Below are 17,228 nucleotides of genomic sequence, written 5' to 3'. Positions count from 1 at the left end.
GAGAATTCCAGCCCCGCTCCCGGGGAGCTCCCGGAGCTCTCCCAGCCCGGTGGGCCCCACCTCTCCCCGGCGCCGTCGCCACTTTAAGGCCCCGGCCCTCGGGCGCGCGCTTCCCGCGCGTCATCGCCCCGCCTCCGCCCCGCCCAGGAGGCGTGGTCACAGCCAAGCTCAGCCAATGAGATCTGTGACTGTCGTGTGACGTCATTGGGGCGTGGCTGGGGCGGAGGAGCGGCTATGGCGTACGCGGGGCAGGTGCGGAACCGGGACCGGGACCGGGATCGGGATCGGGATCGGGATCGGGATCGGGATCGGGATCGGGACCGGGATCGGGATCGGGATCGGGATCGGGATCGGGATCGGGATCGGAACCGGGACCGGGACCGGGATCGGGATCGGGATCAGGATCAGGATCGGGACCGGGATCGGGACGAGGACCAGGACCAGGAGTGGCGGCGGGGAACGGGACCGGGGAGCGGGACCGGGGAGCGGAACCGGGGAGCGGGACCGGGGAGCGGAACCGGGGAGCGGGACCGGAGAGGTAGCAGGGAGCGGGACCGGGGAGCGGGACCGGGAAGCAGGACCGAGGACCGGGGACCGGGAGCGGGGGGCGGAACCGGGGAGCGGAACCGGGGAGCGGCGGGCAGGACCGGGGAGCGGGACCGGAACCCGGAGCGGCGCCGGGGACCAGGGACCGGGATCGGGACTGTCACCGGGACCGGGACTATGACCGAAGCCGGGTCTGGGGGCCAGGGGAAGCGCGCAGGGGGTCCAGGATGAGTGATACGAGGTCCCCGTGCTCATCCCGGTGCCCGCCTCACACCGGCTGTGTCCCCTCCCCAGGGCTTCCCCGGCGCAGGACAGCCCCCCCCGGTCGGCCCCTACCCCGGGGGTCCCTACGGCGGGGGGCCACCCCCGGGACCCTACGGGCAACCCCCGCCCGGGGGTCCCTACGGCGGCCCCCAGCCCGGGCCCTACGGCGGGGCGGCCCCGGGAGGTGAGTGCGGGCTCTCCGTGCGGCGGTACCCGGGACAGAGGCGCGGAGCCATGGGGTCCCCAGCCCGCTGCGGGGTCGGGGGGCTCGGGTGTCCCCAGCCCCATGCGGGGTCGGGGGGCTCGGGTGTCCCCAGCCCGCTGCGGGGTCGGGGGGCTCGGGTGTCCCCAGCCCCATGCAGGGTCGGGGGGCTCGGGTGTCCCCAGCCCGCTGCGGGGTCGGGGGGCTCGGGTGTCCCCAGCCCGGTGCCCGGGTGAGAGGTGGCGGTTGAGAGGATCCCCAGCTCAGCAGAAGCCACCGAGAGAATGAAATTCAATGTCCCCGTTTATTATTTTGAAATCCTGGAGGAGGAGAAGGAGGAGGAGAAGGAAAAGGAGGAGGGAAAGGAGAAAGAGGAGGAGGAAGAGGAAGTGCCAGGCAGCCCTAAAACTTTGCACCCCACATCCGTCTCCCGCTGCTGCCGGGTTTGTGGGGTGACACCATCGCTCCCTGTCCATCCCAGAGCTCCCCCAGGCTCGGATTCCCAGCCTGTTCCCAGCTCCAGCCTCTCCGTGCCCATCCCAGCCCTTCCTGCCCTGTTTTCCCGAGATTTTAACGGGCTGTAAAACCCGTGGGAGGAGAAGCTCTGCCCGGCCCTGGGAGCCTCCCCCGGGACCAGCCCTGCCCGTGGCCTGGCCGAGGGGAAGGTGAGAGCTCCGATGGCCTCTCCTCACGCAGGGAATGTCCCCCCAGGGGTGGATCCCGAGGCGTTTTCCTGGTTCCAGACAGTGGATACGGATCGCAGCGGCTTCATCTCCGTCAAGGAGCTGAAGCAGGCGCTGGTCAACAACAACTGGTCCTCGTTCAACGATGAGACCTGTCTGCTCATGATCAGTGAGTTTGGGATCTCCTTCCCCTCTTCCTGGTGTTGATCTGGTTTGTTTGGATTTGGGCTGAAGCCCATCCCGACAGAATTCCCGTTTTCCCTGGGCAGCGCTCCTGGCTGGAGCCACAGCCGGGCAAACAAAGCAGCTCCCAGTGGTGCAGGGCACGAGTGAAGGGCCCAAAATCCTGCTTGGAAAAGGAAATCCCAGCTCTGCACAGGCCCCAGATCCCAGAAAGACAGGGAGGAAAGGGAGGGAAAGCCTAAAAAACGTGGAGACTGACCCAGAGCTTGCCCCATCCTCAGCTTTCAGTGCCGTTTCTTCTCAGCCTTGGGGGTTGAGTGGTCCGTGGATCGCAGTCCTGATGAGGGGGGATTTTTGGGATCAGAGCAGGATTCCAGGGAGCCGTGGTGTGGATCCTGAGCTCCCTGGAAGTTTCTGCAGCTTTTCCACTCCTCCGTGCCCTGTTCCTGCTCCTCCCTGCCCAGACATGTTTGACAAGACGCGGTCAGGACGCATTGACGTCTACGGCTTCTCCGCCCTGCTCCGCTTCATCCAGCAGTGGAGAAGCCTGTTCCAGCAGTATGACAGGGATCAATCCGGCTCCATCAGCTTCAGCGAGCTCCAGCAAGGTGGGTGAGGGGCAGAGGCACCAGCCTGGCCTGTCCTGACCCCCCCAGTGCCACTGCCTGGCTCTGTTCCCAGCTGGAAACTGGAATTCCTCCTGGGGTGGTCCCTGCAGCTGAGCTGGGGGGCTCTGAGCTCCTGGGACGCTTCCAGAGCAGTTTGGGAATTGTCCACTGGATGAAGCAGGCTGGCAGGGGACAGGAGGACAGGAGGTGATGAGCAGGGCTGGGACACAAACTTCCTTCGGGAAGCCCAGAATTCCCCCTCAACTATGCATGGCTGGAACCTGTTCTGTTGGGAGGGGCTCTTGGGTGTGTGGAGAGGGAAAAACGCCTGGAATTTGTGGTTTGATTCCTCTGGAGAGCCCTGCCCGTGCACACCCTGAGTGGGAAGTGTGGGAAGGGTGGTGGTAGTGGGAGATAGGATGTGTGGGACATGGCAGGGGAGGACACAGCCACTCTCCCTCCTTTTGGGAAGGTTTAATCCGAGTTTTCCTTGCTCCCAGCTTTCTCCCAGATGGGCTACAACCTGAGCCCCCAGTTCAGCCAGCTGCTGCTGGCCCGGTACGCCCAGCGTTCTCCCAATCCCAGTATCCAACTGGACCGGTTCATCCACATCTGCATGCAGCTGCAGAGCCTCACCGACGCCTTCCGGGAGAAGGACACGGCGCTGGTGGGAAACGTCCGCCTCAGCTACGAGGATTTCCTCGCCATGGTGGTGACCCGGATGCTGTGACATCCCCTCTCCAAAGGCTGGGAATTCTGGAGCTCTCCAGGAGCTTCAGCTGTCTTCATCTTCCCTCTGGGATGTGGCTAAGCTCCCTTCCCCTCTGAGAGTTCCCCCTGGGGCCAAATTTCCAGCTTGATCCACCCCAAATCCTGCTGGTGTTTTCCTGGCTTGGATTCCTAATGTCCATTCTGTGGGAGTCAGGATGAATCCCACGCCAAACTGGGACAGCCAAAGCAGCTTAGATCCTGTGCCAGCCCCAAATTCCAGCTTCATCCCAAGGTGCCTGCAGCAGAACATCCCCGTTTTGGGGAAGAAAAGCTGAGCCTCGGGTTTGGAAGCAGTAGGAAAGGGGAAAAGTGAGGACAAAGCTCCTTCCTTTCCTCCCTGAGTGTCCTGGGAGCTCATCCCGCCCCCAGGAATGCTTTCCTGGGGGTCTCATCCCCGTTTCTCCGGGGGCGGCTGGAATGGGATGCACTGCTGCAGCCCCACGGGATCGTCCCCTCACTGTTGCCAATCCTGAAGCCAAATCCAGACAAAGTTTAGAGCTCAGTTCTTCCAGCTTTGGAATAAAAGGCGTTGTGCTCCAGCTGCTCTGTGGTCTCTGTGTCCAGGGGAGCTCCAGAGGACATCAGGTGTCTCCTGTCCCCCTCAGTGACACCAGGGGACACGTCCTGTGCCTCTCTCCCTGCTCCCAGCGTTGGACACCATTCCCTAAAATCAGTTCTTAGGAATTTCATGTCAAAATACAGAAAAGAAAGGACTGGGAGGCTCCTGAGGCACAGAGAAATCCGACAGATGCTGAAGTTTTCTTCCCAAGTGACGTCCAGGGGATAAACCTGGAATTTGCCTCGAGGAATCTCCAGGAGATGTGAAGGAATTCTTAGGGAATAAAAGGTTAAAAGGTCTGAGATCAGAAGGAAGAGCCCAACCTTGGTGTTTTCTGTGAGCTCGGTGTTTTCCAGCCCCAGGCAGCACTGGCTGTTCCCAACCGTCCCTAAACATTCCCAGGATATTTCTCCCCTGAGCATTTCCAATATTTGTGTTGAGTCAGAGCTCAGCCCTACTTGGGCTTGAGGCAGAGGGGTTGAGAGCTCCAAATATATCTATATAAATATAGAATTCCTGTTTTATAGATGTATTATTTTATAGAAGTATTTTATATATTTTATATATGTATTATATATATTTTATAGATTATATATATAAATATATATAAAATACACATCTGTAAAATATATGTAAAATCCATATATATATATATATAAATACATACCTGCATATAACATAAAGATATATTTCTATATTTTAATATATATATTTATATACACACACAGGTGTATAGGTACATATATATATATATATATATATATATATATATATAGGTGTATATTTACATATATGTAGGTGTGTGTACATGCATATTTTCACATATAAATATACATATATATAGGCATGTTTTTATATATATGTACATATATATATACACAAACATATTTAAAATATTCAATATTGCATATTGTATATATTATATAATATATCAATATCAATTATATTAATTAAATTATTATATTTATTACATTAACATATATATTATATATTATATATTATATATTATATATTATATATTATATATTATACATTATACATTATACATTATACATTATACATTATATATTATATATTATATATTATATATTATATATTATATATTATATATTATATATTATATATTGTAATACAATATATTATAATTAATATTATATTAATATATTATATATAAGTATATTGATTCGTTATATTAATTATTAATTATTCTATTAATTATTAGTAGTATTTCAATATTTTATTATATATTATATATTATAGTATATATTATATATTATATATACTATTATATATATTATATATAATATATATTCTATATATTAAAAATATATATATAAACATATTAAAAACTACATATATATACATGTAAATATACATGTGTACATGTAAATACATAGATACACACGTTATATATATTTAATATATAATTTACTTACATTATATATACAACTTTTATTCTATATAATGTATAAATAAAATATATAATATATAATATATATTATATATTATATAATATATAATATATAATATATAATATATAATATATAATATATAATATATAATATATAATATATAATATATAATATATAATATATAATATATAATATAATTATATATATATATAACAGGTGTGGTTACATGTACATATACACATATATACACATATATACACATATATACACATAGAAAATATATACAGGGTGGTTTTGCTTATATAAATATATATAAATATATACATATATATATAAACACAGCTGTAGATATAGAGAGATACATATATAGATAGACGTAGATATAGATATAGATGTAGATATAGATGTAGATATAGATATAGATATAGATATAGATATAGATATAGATATAGATATAGATATAGATATAGATATAGATATAGATATAAATATAGATATAGATAGATATAGATATAGATATAGATATAGATATAGATGATATAGATATAGATATAGATATAGATATAGATATAGATATAGATATAGATATAGATATAAATATAGATATAGATAGATATAGATATAGATATAGATATGGAGGGGGTGTTGATGTCTGAACATAAACAAGTCCCTGTGTGTGTATATATATATATATATATATATGTATTTATATATACAGATATATCTATACACATCCATATCTCTATCTATATGTATAAATATTTTAATTTATTACTATATTAATATTTTTAATGTGTAAAAATGTTAAAAATACAGAAATGTATCTGCACACATCCCTGAAGTTGCAGGAAGCCACCAGCAGGTGACACCGCACTCCGCACTGTGTGTGAGACCCCAGCAGGGAGGGGACACGGAAAGGGACAGGGACCGCCAGGAGTGCAGACCGCCAGGAAAAGGGGACAGCAACCCCAGCGTCACCCCAGGGATGGCGCGGGGTGGCTGCGGGGATACGGGGGCTGTGGTGACACGCCTGGATGTGGTGGCACATCTCACCGTGGTGGCACTTGCAGGAGCACATTTGGCCGCGGTGGCACAGCCAGCTGCACGGCGGCTGTGGTGACAGTACCTGCGCGAGGTGGCACAGCTGGGTGCCGTGACACAGCCGGCTGTGGTGGCACAGCTGGCTGTGGTGACAATACCTGGCTGTGGTGACAATACCTGCCCGCGGTGGCACAGCTGGGTGTGGTGGCAAAGCTGGGTGAGGTGACACATCTGGCTGTGGTGGCACAGCTGGGTGCAGTGACACAACTGGGTGAGGTGGCACAACTGGGTGAGGTGGCACAGCTGGGTGAGGTGACACATCTGGCTGTGGTGGCACAGCTGGGTGCGGTGGCACAGCTGGGTGCTTTGGCACAGCTGGGTGTGGTGACACATCTGGCTGTGGTGGCACAGCTGGGTGCAGTGACACAACTGGGTGAGGTGGCACAGCTGGGTGAGGTGGCACAGCTGGGTGCAGTGACACATCTGGCTGTGGTGGCACAGCTGGGTGCGGTGGCACAGCTGGGTGCTCTGGCACAGCTGGGTGTGGTGACACATCTGGCTGTGGTGGCACAGCTGGGTGTGGTGGCACAGCTGGGCGCGGTGGCACAGCTGGGTGCGGTGGCACAGCTGGGTGCAGTGGCAATAGCTGGCTGTGGTGGCAATAGCTGGCTGTGGTGGCCCAGCCGCCCGCGGTGACCCCCCTGGCCGCGGTGGTGGCCGTGGTGGCCCGAGTGGCTGCGCGTGCCCGCGGTGTGTCCAGCGCTGGCCGCGGTGACCGGAGCGGCGGGGCCGGAAGGTGAACAATGAGCGGGGACCTTATCTCACCCCCCAGCCCTTCCCGAGGCCACCCCCAGACGGGGGTGACAGGGGCCACGTGTCCCCATCGGAGCACTGAGTACACCTCTGAGCCTCTGAGGCTTCCATAACTTTATTTACAAACAATAAAAAGCAAAATAAATACAAAAAAAAAAGTCTTAAAAGTACAGCCCTTGGGTTGTGGGGGAGGCGGGGGTTCCCGGGCTGTGCTGGCTGCGTGGACTCCGCTTGTGGCCCCACCAGGACGGGGACACCACGGGGCTGAGCCCTCCCTTGTCCCTGCTGTCCCCAGGGGGGTGGCAGGGCCATAGCACCATAGGGATGGGCTGGGGGGGACGGTGGGGACCCCACGGTGGCGCTACCCAGCCCTAGGGGCTCAGGGGACCCCCCCCCGGGTTATTTCACACCCCCAGCTCCAGCGCTGCCCTGCTGGGGGGAGCTGCTGGGGCCAGGACGGGAGGGGCAGGAATATGGGGGGGGTCCCTTCCCAGCCCCATCCATTGGGAAAAGGGGAGGGAATCCTGCAGCGCCAGCCGGGATAGGGGGGGATTGCAGCTGCCTTTGAAGAGCCCCTCGCCGCCACCGCAGCCCGGGACGGGGAGATTAGCGGGCAAATCCCATGGGAGACGGGAGCAGCCCCCGGGGCACCCCCCACGCACGCCCCACTGCACCCAGCCGCTGTGTCAGCACAGCGGGGACACGCAGCCCCCGGCCACGGGAGCCAGGGGACAGCGCCAGCCCCCCGCCCGCCCTGCGGTGACCGAGGGCCCGCGGGGCTGGACGGGGTCGCGGTGGGGACAGGGACATCGTGGGGCTCACTTGTGGGGCATGTCCTCCGTGCTGACGCGGCCCCAAACCCCCACCACGAAAGTCTCCACCTCGCACTCGTTGACGCCGCGGGCGATGCGAAAGTGGCCGCCCTCGCCCCACGCCCTGCCCCACGAGTTGGCCGCCGTCTGCAGAGGGGACACGGGACACGCTCAGCGTGGCGATTCCCCCCAGGCCGAAGCCAAGCTGGACCCCACGGCTGAGTCCCCCCAAACTCCCCCCGAACACTCACCCAGTATTTTTGGGTCTGGCCATCAGGCAGCTGCTCCTCTCCCCACCTGCAGCGGGACAGGAGATGAGGGGGTGTCCCCAGGCACCCCCGGAGTGTGGGGTCCCCCCAGCCAGCACCGTGGTGGGATGGGGGGGTGCTGACCCTGCTCATTTCCTGCCCCCGGCACCTCCCCAGGGCCAGGCCGAGGTTTGGGCATCCGCTCCCGGAATAGGGGCAGCAATATTTAGCCACGGCAGGAGGAAGGAAACAGCGGCACAGGGCAGCCGGTCCCTGCACCTCCAACCCGGCCCCCTCCTTGCGGTGTGCTGAGCACCTCGCTCGTGTCACCATTCCTCTCCCTGTTTCCTTTCCCAGCTCGGGGACAATCAAAGGGAACGTTTCTCCCGCTCAGACCAACCCTCTGGGCACCCCCTGGAGCCCCCCAGGCCACCCTCACTCCTACCCGGTGATTTTGACCGAGTGGGTCCCGTGTCTCTGGTGCTTCGGCCCCTTCCCCTCGGCCAGCGGCGTGTGCCGATAGATCCCGCTCTTGTACATGAAGAAATCCTCGTGCACCTCCAGGATGGCTGCGGGGAGGGCGAGAGGCTTTGGGGACACGGCCACTGTCCCGAAGGAAAGGGCTCCGCATCCCCCAGGGATACGGGCACAGGGGGCACGAGGGAAAAAGCATTCCCAGCGGGAGGGAAGGCGGCAGCCGGATCCTCCCCGGGGCGATGCAACAACACTCCGAGGAGGTTTCAAAAAGCAAAAATAAAGTTAAACAAACGCAGCTGCCAAGACGGTGATTAAATCTCAGGAGTTAATGAGCAACCCAGTGCCCGCTGGGGTGGGCAGCATGACGGGCACCGGGGCAGCGCTGCCCGGGCACGCAGCGAGAGCAGCTTAAGGGGGGTTCTGGCTCCTACGACAGCTCCCCCAAACCGGACAAAGCGATTTTTTTCCCCCCCACTTTGTTCTCCCAACCTTTTGGGCTGCACGGAGGGGTGCTCCCGCCAGCTCCTTACCTTGCACGGGGCCGTTCTCCATCAGCTCCTTCATGATCTCCTTCTCCTGTAAAGACAGAAGCAGGTGGCACCGGGACCCCCTGCACTGCCCTCCCCACCCGCAGGGATGCGGCAGAGCTGCTCCAGCACCCACGGGCGGCTGCTGCGGAGATGCCGGGCGGAGGAGCCGCTCCCCGCGGGCTCCACAGCGGGGTTTTCCCAGCCGCATTCCCAAACTCGCTTTTCCCAGGTAAAGCAGCCCGAGCCAAGCCCCTTCCCGGCTCCCCGCTCCAAAGGGCTCCCGCTCCGCCCCTGGGCCCGGCGCTCACGCTGGAGGAGAGGCGGTAGGCGGGGGTGGACTGGTAGATCTCGTTGGATTGGGTCTGGGGGTTGGGGCATCGCGCTGTCGCCTGTCGCTTGCCCCGGCCCGTGGAGCGGCTGTGCATCATGCAGGGCGGAGCCGCTGGCTGGCTCTGCTGACTCGTAAATGGGTAACACTCGTCTGTCACCACCCTGAGCACGGGGACGGACATGTAGGAGGGGAAGGACCATCCTCATCCCAAACTCCACTCCCATCTCCACCCTGAACCCCAATCTCATCCCCATCCCCACACCGGACCTACTCTCCATCCCTACACCAAATCCCTCCTTCATCTCAAAACCCACTCTCATCCCCATCCCAATTCCATCTTCATCCCAAACCCCACTCCCATCCCGATCCCAAACCCCACTCTCAATCCTGCCCAAGGGACAGGATGAGCACGGGGATCTCTTGGGCTCTCCCCAGTGGCCTCAAACCCCTTTTATCCCATCCTGTCGCCCATCCCATCCCATCCCATCCCATCCCATCCCATCCCATCCCATCCCATCCCATGCATCCCATCCCATCCCATCCCATGGATCCCATCCCATCCCATCCCATGGATCCCATCCCATGGATCCCATCCCATCCCATGGATCCCATCCCATCCCATCCCATCCCATCCCATCCCATCCCATCCCATCCCATGGATCCCATCCCATCCCATGGATCCCATCCCATCCCATGGATCCCATCCCATCCCATCCCATCCCATCCCATGGATCCCATCCCATGGATCCCATCCCATCCCATCCCATGGATCCCATCCCATCCCATCCCATCCCATCCCATGGATCCCATCCCATCCCACCCTATGGATCCCATCCCATCCCATGGATCCCATTCCATGGATCCCATCCCATCCCATCCCATCCCATCCCATCCCATGGATCCCATCCCATCCCATCCCAGCCCATCCCCACTGACCCTCTCCTGCGCAGGTACCACCAGGCTCCATCCAGGCGCCCCCCGCTGCAGCCCCGCTGGTTGCGGGTGTCACAGGACAGGAGGTTTTGCGGGGACAGGGCGGGGGTCATGTGTCCCATGGAGTGGATGGAAATGCGGTCCGAGGCGACGGCTGGGGAGGAGCGGGAGGTCAGGGGGAGGCGGTTCTGTCTCTGTCCCCGCTGTCCTCGCCCAGCCCGCCCCATCCCCCCTCACCAGCCGTGGAGAAGGCCCAGGAGCCGGCGCAGTTTCCCTGGTCCAGGGGCTCGTGGATCATCCCGGGCCATTTGGTGGCGGCATCGAAGTGACGCGGCAGCACCTCGTTGGAGTCCATGTTCATCTGCGGGGCAGAACCAGGGGGGGTTTAGCCCACCGGGACTCCCCCAGCTCCTCCTGCCACCCCTGCCATCCTCTGAGATGGTCCCCAGCCAATTTTAGCGTCCTGGAGCCCGGCTGTGTGACCCCTGCTCCTCCTCCTGCCACCGCAGCCATCCTGTGAGCAGTGTCCCCACGCAGGTATTGTGTCCCCCAGCCTCACTGCCAGACCCCTCAGGGCAGGGACATCACCACAAAGATTATCCCAGAAAGGCCACACGCCTCAATTTCCCCTACATTTGGGATCCACAGCCCAGCAGCTCCTTAGAGAACACCAGCACCGAGTGACCTGTCCCAGACCCCAGCAAGGCCCTCGGTGGCCCCGGGTGACACAGCCCCTCACAGTGGCCTCTGGTCCAGCCTTTCCGCTCGGGAGCAGGGACGGTGCCCCCGCCCTGGCCTTCCTGGGGAGGACACGGCCACAACTCCCCGGCTTCTCCCAGCGCAGGAAGCGCCTTTACAATTAAACCTCAGGCTCTGGAGCGCGGGGCTGGGCGTGCAGCAAGCTCTGCCAGCACCCCAGGGACCCCCGGGGGTGCCCACCCCGGGTTTGGGTACGGGCAAAGGCAAAGCGTTGGAGCAGGCGGCTCTGCTGAGTCAGCAGCGGCGGGGCCGGCGTTCCGATGGGAAACCAACACGGAGGAGAGGGGGTAAAAACAACACTGGCAGCCCGGCGATTGTCCGGGGGAATTTGCTGAGCTGCTGTCTCCAAACATAAGGGCTGCCCTGCCTCCAGCCTGGTAGCCCCTTCCCAGCCATGGGGAATCACTAGGACGGGCGGGGACAGCCCCTGGCGTGCCTCAGTTTCCCCGCCGACGGGGACTCACATGCATCTCGTTCATGTTCATGACGGTGGGAGAGGGACGGAAGGTGCCCAGGCGGTGCCGGATCCCGTCCTCCAGGGTCATCCCCCAGAACTGGCTGTAGTTGGCGGCTCTCCAGCTGCGTGGGAAGAGGGGACACGGGTCAGGGGTTACCCCAAAAAGCACCGAGGGGTGAAACATCCCCGCCCCATCCTCGCGGTGCCCGGTCCTTACCCGTAGTTGCCTCTGTTGACGGCATCGATCAGCTCCCCATCCATCAGGCAGGCGTGGTCCTCGCACTGCCACTGCCCGCCGGGGCCGCAGGTGCTGCAGAGGGGACAGCCGGTGGGAAATGGTGTCCCCAGGGTGACCAGGAGGACCCTGAGTGAGCGCTTCACCTCCAGAACTGTGCAGCCAGCGAGGGGCGAGGGGCTGCTTTTGTCAGGTGTCACCAGAGCTTGGCACCCTTAGAACGGGGTGACGCCCTCTGGGTGACCCTGAGTGGCCTTTGGGTGACCCTGAGTGTCCTTTGGGTGACCCTGAGTGGCCTCTGGGTGGCCCTGGGAGCTGTCCCCCCCCGCCCCAGCCCCCGCTGGAGCCCCGAGGGCAGGCAGGCCATGAGACAGAAAATCAGCTGAAAAGCTGCCAGGGTTGCAGATATCAGAGAGGGGCTTGGACACCAGCCGGGGGCCGGGGGTCGGGGCTGGGTGTCCCCATCAGTGACCCACCGTGACCAGGCCACTCCTGCGGCACCCACGGGGACAGCCGGGGTGGGGGGGTCCCCTGGGGAGCCCCGGGCTGTGCTCCCCCCGTGCACTGAGCAATGCTTGGCACGCTCCCTCCTGCCCAGATCCCGGCACATTTCCCTTTTATGGAGCTGAGCGAGGCCGCAGCCGTGTCCTGCCAGACACCCCCATCCCAACCCCGCCGGCAGCACCTGCCTTCCAGCATTCCTCCCTCCATCCCTGAGCGCTCCCAGCGCCCCGTGGGACACCTGGCGACTCGGGAGCACCTCAGGGTGCCACCAGCTGGGTACTCACACTCTGTGTCACACCTCGCCATGGCTTTTGTCCCCTGGCACCCACCCAGCCACCGCAGGACCCCGGCAGGGACAGGGGCGGGGCTGAGGCGCTGCAGGAATTCCTGTTCTCCAGGCACCAAGTGCGGGGCAGGAGGGTTTGGAAGAGAAGATTTGCCCCCTCCCCAGCGCTGGTGGGTCAGAGATGCTCCAGCAGCAGCAGGGACGGGACATCCACGTGCATGGCTTGGGGACACTGTCATTCCCCCGGGAATGGGGACACTGCCATTCTCCCGGGAATGGGGACACCCTCCATCCCCGGGTGCTCCGTGCCATGATCCCGGAGAAACTCTGGGCTGCCGCAGAGCTGTGGGGAGGGTCGGGCTGGCTTTTCACCTGCAGCCCAGGTGCACGCCCGCACACACATGTTCTCACACGTGCTCCTGCCCTCGCACATGCCCCAGACGCTGCCTTTGATTCCCGCTTATCTGCCGCATCGCCCCGCCGGCTTCAATCCTCGTCTCCGGCAGCTTCGCGCCTGGAGGCTCCCCTATCCCCCATCTCCGGATGCCAGTAATACCAGAATTCCCAAATAACTCCTGCTCTGCTCCAACAGCGAGCTCTGGGGGCTGCCGAGCGGGCGGCACAGCCGGACTCTGGCCCCTGGCACAAAACCGCCGAGGCTGCCCAAGCGTCCCGTCAGGCTTGGGCAAGCTGGGCTGGGACCAGCGTGGCCAAAATCCCCCTGGGCAGTGCCTTGTCCCGCCGGGGCGAGCGGCTCCCACGCAGGCATGCGCTGAAACTTGGGAGCGGCTCAAGGCCCTTGGCTCCGAACTTGGAGGGAAGGATTTTTGCCAGCAGCTCGGGCCTCGCTCTCCGCCGAGCCCTCAGGTTTACAGGAACCCGCGGGACGGCGACACCTTCCTCTGGTGACATGCTGGTGACACGCCACGGGTGTCCCCAAAGCACTCACTCACCACAGGTTGCAGTTCTCCCGGTACGTGGCTCCGGTGGGATAATTGTGTCCGGCACGGGCACAGCCTGGATGGGAAGGGAGAGCCCCCGGTGAGTGCTTGGCTGTGCCGGGGGTCCCACCACCACCCCCATAATCCCGGGGGTACAAACCAAAGGGAAAATCAGTGCTGTTCTTAAATCCAGGCAGGTGCCCGGCTGCACCTTGGCACCCCCAAAGTTCTGCTGGGGGTCAGCAGGTGCTGCAGGGCGGGAGCGGGGCTGGCTCGGCGCCGGGAGGGTTAAATGTGCTCAGCTTGGCGGGACAGGGATAAAGGGGCCGGTTGTGCCCGGGAGCTGGCTCTGCTCCGCAGCGACTTCAGAGGGAGCCTTGTGCTGTGAGCTGGGGGCTGCCCGTGCCCCATCCTCGCTCCCGGCCGCCCCAGCTGCCCGCAGGGTTAAGCCAGGGCCAGCATCTGCCTGCCCCAGACGTGACCGGGCAGGCTGGGATGGTGTCCCCACACGTCCCCTCACGTCCCTGCTCCGGCCACAGGCGCCGCTTGAGCTGCCGCTTCCCCAGGGAACGGGCTCTGGGCTCACGGGCTGCTCCCGCACCTTTTTTTCTGGGAGTCCATCCCCATCCCGGACACTCTGTAGGAGTTCCCACAGCTTAGAGGGGTCCGGAGCAGCTCTGCGGTGAGGGCAGGAATGTGGGGTGCCACATCCATCACCCCAAGGAGCATCACCCAGCGCGTGCAGCACCCCAGGGCTGCGCCCAGCAGCCGCAGCCGGACTGGGCGCGCCTCACCTGGGGCTTTGGGGAAGGGGGCCGGGATGCCCAGGCAGTATTCCCAGAAGTCGGGGCAGCAGTCAGAGACGGTGCGGTTGCAGAAGAGGTCGCAGTAGCAGAGGGTGTCGTGGTAGGGCACGGTGCAGCCGTCGTCGCGGCCGTGGCAGCAGACATCCCCCCGCTGGCAGTAGGAGCCCCCGGCGTCGTAAACTCCGTGCTCGTACAAACCGGGCCCCAGCTCCCGGCGGGTGCGGACCCGGGAGGACAGGGCCACCTGGGCCACCTGGGCCACCAGCCAGAGGCACAGCAGGGCCCGCATGTCCCCGGTCATGTCCCCACCCCTGCAGAAGGAGGGCAGAGGGATCACGGGGGTCCTGCAAGCTCCGTCTCACTGTGGGCGCTGCTCCCACCCTGCCTTCCCCGGGCTCCTCAAAACATTCCGGTTTTGTAACTCCCCTTGTGACCACGCAGCTCAGCCTCCAGAACACCCTCTCTCTCCCCAGCTCCCCACTCCGCGGCACCTGAGTGGCCCCGTGCCCGCCCACCCCTTAACCACAGGCTCCAGAAACAAAACCCCCACGGGAAGGGGCTCCCCGGGACACTCGGGGGGCTTGGCCGGGTGCCTTTCCCAACGCCACCCCCAGTCCCCATCGCGAGCAGTGCCGCGAGCTGCCAGGTTTCAGCCCGTGGGGAGTGATGGGGACCCCGAAAGCGGCTGGTGGGGACAATCCGGGGGGCACACGGGGTGGGACCTCCTCCTGCCGGGTCTCTCCCGCGGCCGTACCCGCCCCGCTTGCAGCGCGGGGACTCCAGGGACCCCGGTAAAGAGGGAAGAAGGTGAGCCGGGATCCCACGCAGATCCCACGGGGTGGGATCCCCTCCCCGTTCCTGGCCGTACCTGCCGCGCCCGCCGCGCAGAGACCCCGGGAGAGGAGTGGGAACTCCTCACGGAACTCATGGGGATCCCCCTTCTCCCGTCCTGCCCGGCACCCCCCTAGCCCCACCCCGTCCCCCCCGAGCCGGTCCCGTACCTGCCGCGCCCGCCGCTCCGCCGCCCCGCGCCCGCCGCCAGCCCCGCCGCTCCTTATAGCCGCGCCCCGGCCGGGGGGAGCGGGGAGGCGCCGGGGCAGCCGCGACCGGCCCGGGGCGGAGCGCAGCGGGACGGGGGTCGGGCCTGGGCTTGTAGAGCGGAGCCCCAAACTTGTGGCCCCCTCGGCAGCAGTCACCGGCGACATTTCTGTCCCCGCGGGGCCGGGGTGTCCCCGGCTCCTGATCCCCTCCCGGTGCCTCCCGACACCGCCCTCTCCAAATGGGGGTCTCGGCTACCGTGCAAGCACCCCCTGCTCCGTGCAGGGGGAGCGGTCCCGGGGGGGTCCCCCATTCCCCGGGTGTGTGGAGAGGACAGGAAAGGAGGGCTGGAGAGGGAAGGGGGCTGCATTCTTCCCCCTTCCAGGCGTGTGGGCAGCTGGGTACAGCTGAGAAAGGGACACCCCAGGGCACGGAGTTGGTGTCACTCGGATCCAGTCCCACGGCCCAACCACGTGCTCAGGACAGAGGAGGTTCTGGCCACCCCCCAGGCTCCTCTCCCCTCGCGGCACCAGCACCTGCTGCGGGACCTCAGCCGCCCACTCGGGGCTCCTGCTGTCCTCGCCTCGCCAGGAGCATCTCCCGGAGCTGCCAAAGGATTCCTCGAGGATGTCTCAGGGCAGCCAGGACGGGAGCAGTGAGGGATTCCCTGGACGGCAGCGGGCCAGGGGCTCCTGGCTGAGCCCACGGGGGGGTGCCGCGGCCACGGTGGGCTTCACTCTGGGGAAGCGAGTGGAAGTGGGGAGCCGGGCACGGGGGCTGCCTGCTCCCCAGGACCTCGGGGTGCTCTGGGCGCCTGAACGAGGGTCCTGTGGAGCCCCAGCCGCAGGGAGCCCCCTCGTCCAAGCGCTCTTGGAAGGGCCATTTCCTGCGGGCGCGTCCTTGGGCAGCGCACGCAACACAGTGCTGGAGGCTCGGAGTGCAGCAGGAAGGAACTGTGTCCAGCCCGACTGTCTCCAGCATGACTGGACTCGTAGGAATCCGCAGTGAGTCACGAATTCCCCCAAGACCCCCAGGGAACAAAGCAAAGCCACTGGCACAAAGGACGTCCCCGGCCACTGCTCTGTGTCCTTGTGTCCCTGCCAGCTCAGAGGGCGCCGTGGGGTGCTGCGGGAGCAGCTGACCGTTCCCGTAAGAGCCCTGTCCCCCTGCCAGCTGATAAGAGGCGCTGCGCGGAGGCGGCAGCAGCCACAGTCGGAGTGTTTGAAGCGTCCCCTCAGCCCGTTCCTGCGGCCGGGCTCCACGGCGGGATGCCAGCTCGGAGCTCCCTCTGTGCCGCTCTGCGCGTGTCCCCTCTGCGGGGAGTGGCAGCCTCGGCACACGTGGGGCAGCCAAGGTGGAGGGGGACAAAGTCCTGCCGGGGCACCCTGTGCCCATGTGACGGCGGGAGTCAGAGCCGCGGGCTGGCACACACCCTGCCCTGCCTGTGCCACCGAGCCGCGGGCTGGCACACACCCTGCCCTGCCTGTGCCACCAACCCGGTCGTGCTGGGGGAGGGACAAGGTGCCAGGACCCGGTCCCCACTGCTCAGAACCGTGGGAAGACCCCACATCCAGCTGGCTTGGCCATGGATGCCCCACGAACACCCTCGGGCTCTGCCGAGCTGCCACCCCCGCGGGGTGCAGGGTGAAGATCCCGCTGTTGCAGGGATGAATCCCTCCAAACCCACCCGGAGAAGCCGCACACCCCCCCGGGAACACCGGCAGAGGCCGGGACAGTGGCCCTATGGCTTTGGGGGTGCTGCAGCGTCCCGGATCCCCCCCAAAGCCAA

The 17,228-nt window shown here is 60.2% G+C and overlaps 2 protein-coding genes across 3 annotated transcripts; one reads left to right on the top strand and one right to left on the bottom strand.

Moving 5' to 3' along the window:
* The first annotated feature begins 196 nt into the window (after positions 1–196).
* PEF1 (penta-EF-hand domain containing 1) lies at positions 197–4,138 on the top strand. 2 transcript variants are annotated; one of them, XM_086863465.1, is made up of 5 exons: positions 197–252; positions 841–994; positions 1,724–1,864; positions 2,343–2,486; positions 2,987–4,138. In XM_086863465.1, the coding sequence occupies exons 1-5, from the start codon at positions 235–237 to the stop codon at positions 3,214–3,216; spliced, it is 687 nt and encodes a 228-aa protein (XP_086719591.1). In that variant the 5' UTR covers positions 197–234; the 3' UTR covers positions 3,217–4,138. The 2 variants fall into 2 exon arrangements, with proteins under 2 accessions (XP_086719591.1, XP_086719590.1); XM_086863464.1 differs by having other exon boundaries at positions 1,709–1,864.
* Positions 4,139–7,181: 3,043 nt separating this feature from the next.
* On the bottom strand, positions 7,182–14,706 carry TINAGL1 (tubulointerstitial nephritis antigen like 1). The gene is made up of 11 exons (XM_086863379.1): positions 14,390–14,706; positions 13,608–13,671; positions 11,847–11,939; positions 11,637–11,751; positions 10,651–10,774; positions 10,417–10,567; positions 9,458–9,641; positions 9,150–9,195; positions 8,588–8,711; positions 8,146–8,191; positions 7,182–8,041 (listed from the first exon to the last, which is right to left on the bottom strand). The coding sequence occupies exons 1-11, from the start codon at positions 14,700–14,702 to the stop codon at positions 7,901–7,903; spliced, it is 1,401 nt and encodes a 466-aa protein (XP_086719505.1). The 5' UTR covers positions 14,703–14,706; the 3' UTR covers positions 7,182–7,900.
* Between the last annotated feature and the right edge of the window lie 2,522 nt (positions 14,707–17,228).

The sequence above is a fragment of the Cyanistes caeruleus genome, chromosome 26 (genome assembly GCF_971803275.1).
Source record: "Cyanistes caeruleus chromosome 26, bCyaCae1.hap1.1, whole genome shotgun sequence".
Taxonomy (NCBI): domain Eukaryota; kingdom Metazoa; phylum Chordata; class Aves; order Passeriformes; family Paridae; genus Cyanistes; species Cyanistes caeruleus.
This window is presented reverse-complemented; position numbering and strand designations above follow the sequence as displayed.

Bases quoted from the DNA above. Each gene is read 5' to 3' on its own strand.
- PEF1 (XM_086863464.1), top strand. The intron at 995-1,708 runs GTGAGTGCGGGC...CTCCTCACGCAG, and splicing joins CGGCGGGGCGGCCCCGGGAG to GGAATGTCCCCCCAGGGGTG. The intron at 2,487-2,986 runs GTGGGTGAGGGG...CCTTGCTCCCAG, and splicing joins CTTCAGCGAGCTCCAGCAAG to CTTTCTCCCAGATGGGCTAC.
- TINAGL1 (XM_086863379.1), bottom strand. From the start codon at position 14,702: ATGACCGGGGACATGCGGGCCCTGCTGTGCCTCTGGCTGGTGGCCCAG. The intron at 11,940-13,607 runs GTGAGTGAGTGC...TCCCCTCTGCAG, and splicing joins CGGGAGAACTGCAACCTGTG to CACCTGCGGCCCCGGCGGGC. The intron at 8,192-8,587 runs GTAGGAGTGAGG...GTCCCGCTGCAG, and splicing joins CACTCGGTCAAAATCACCGG to GTGGGGAGAGGAGCAGCTGC.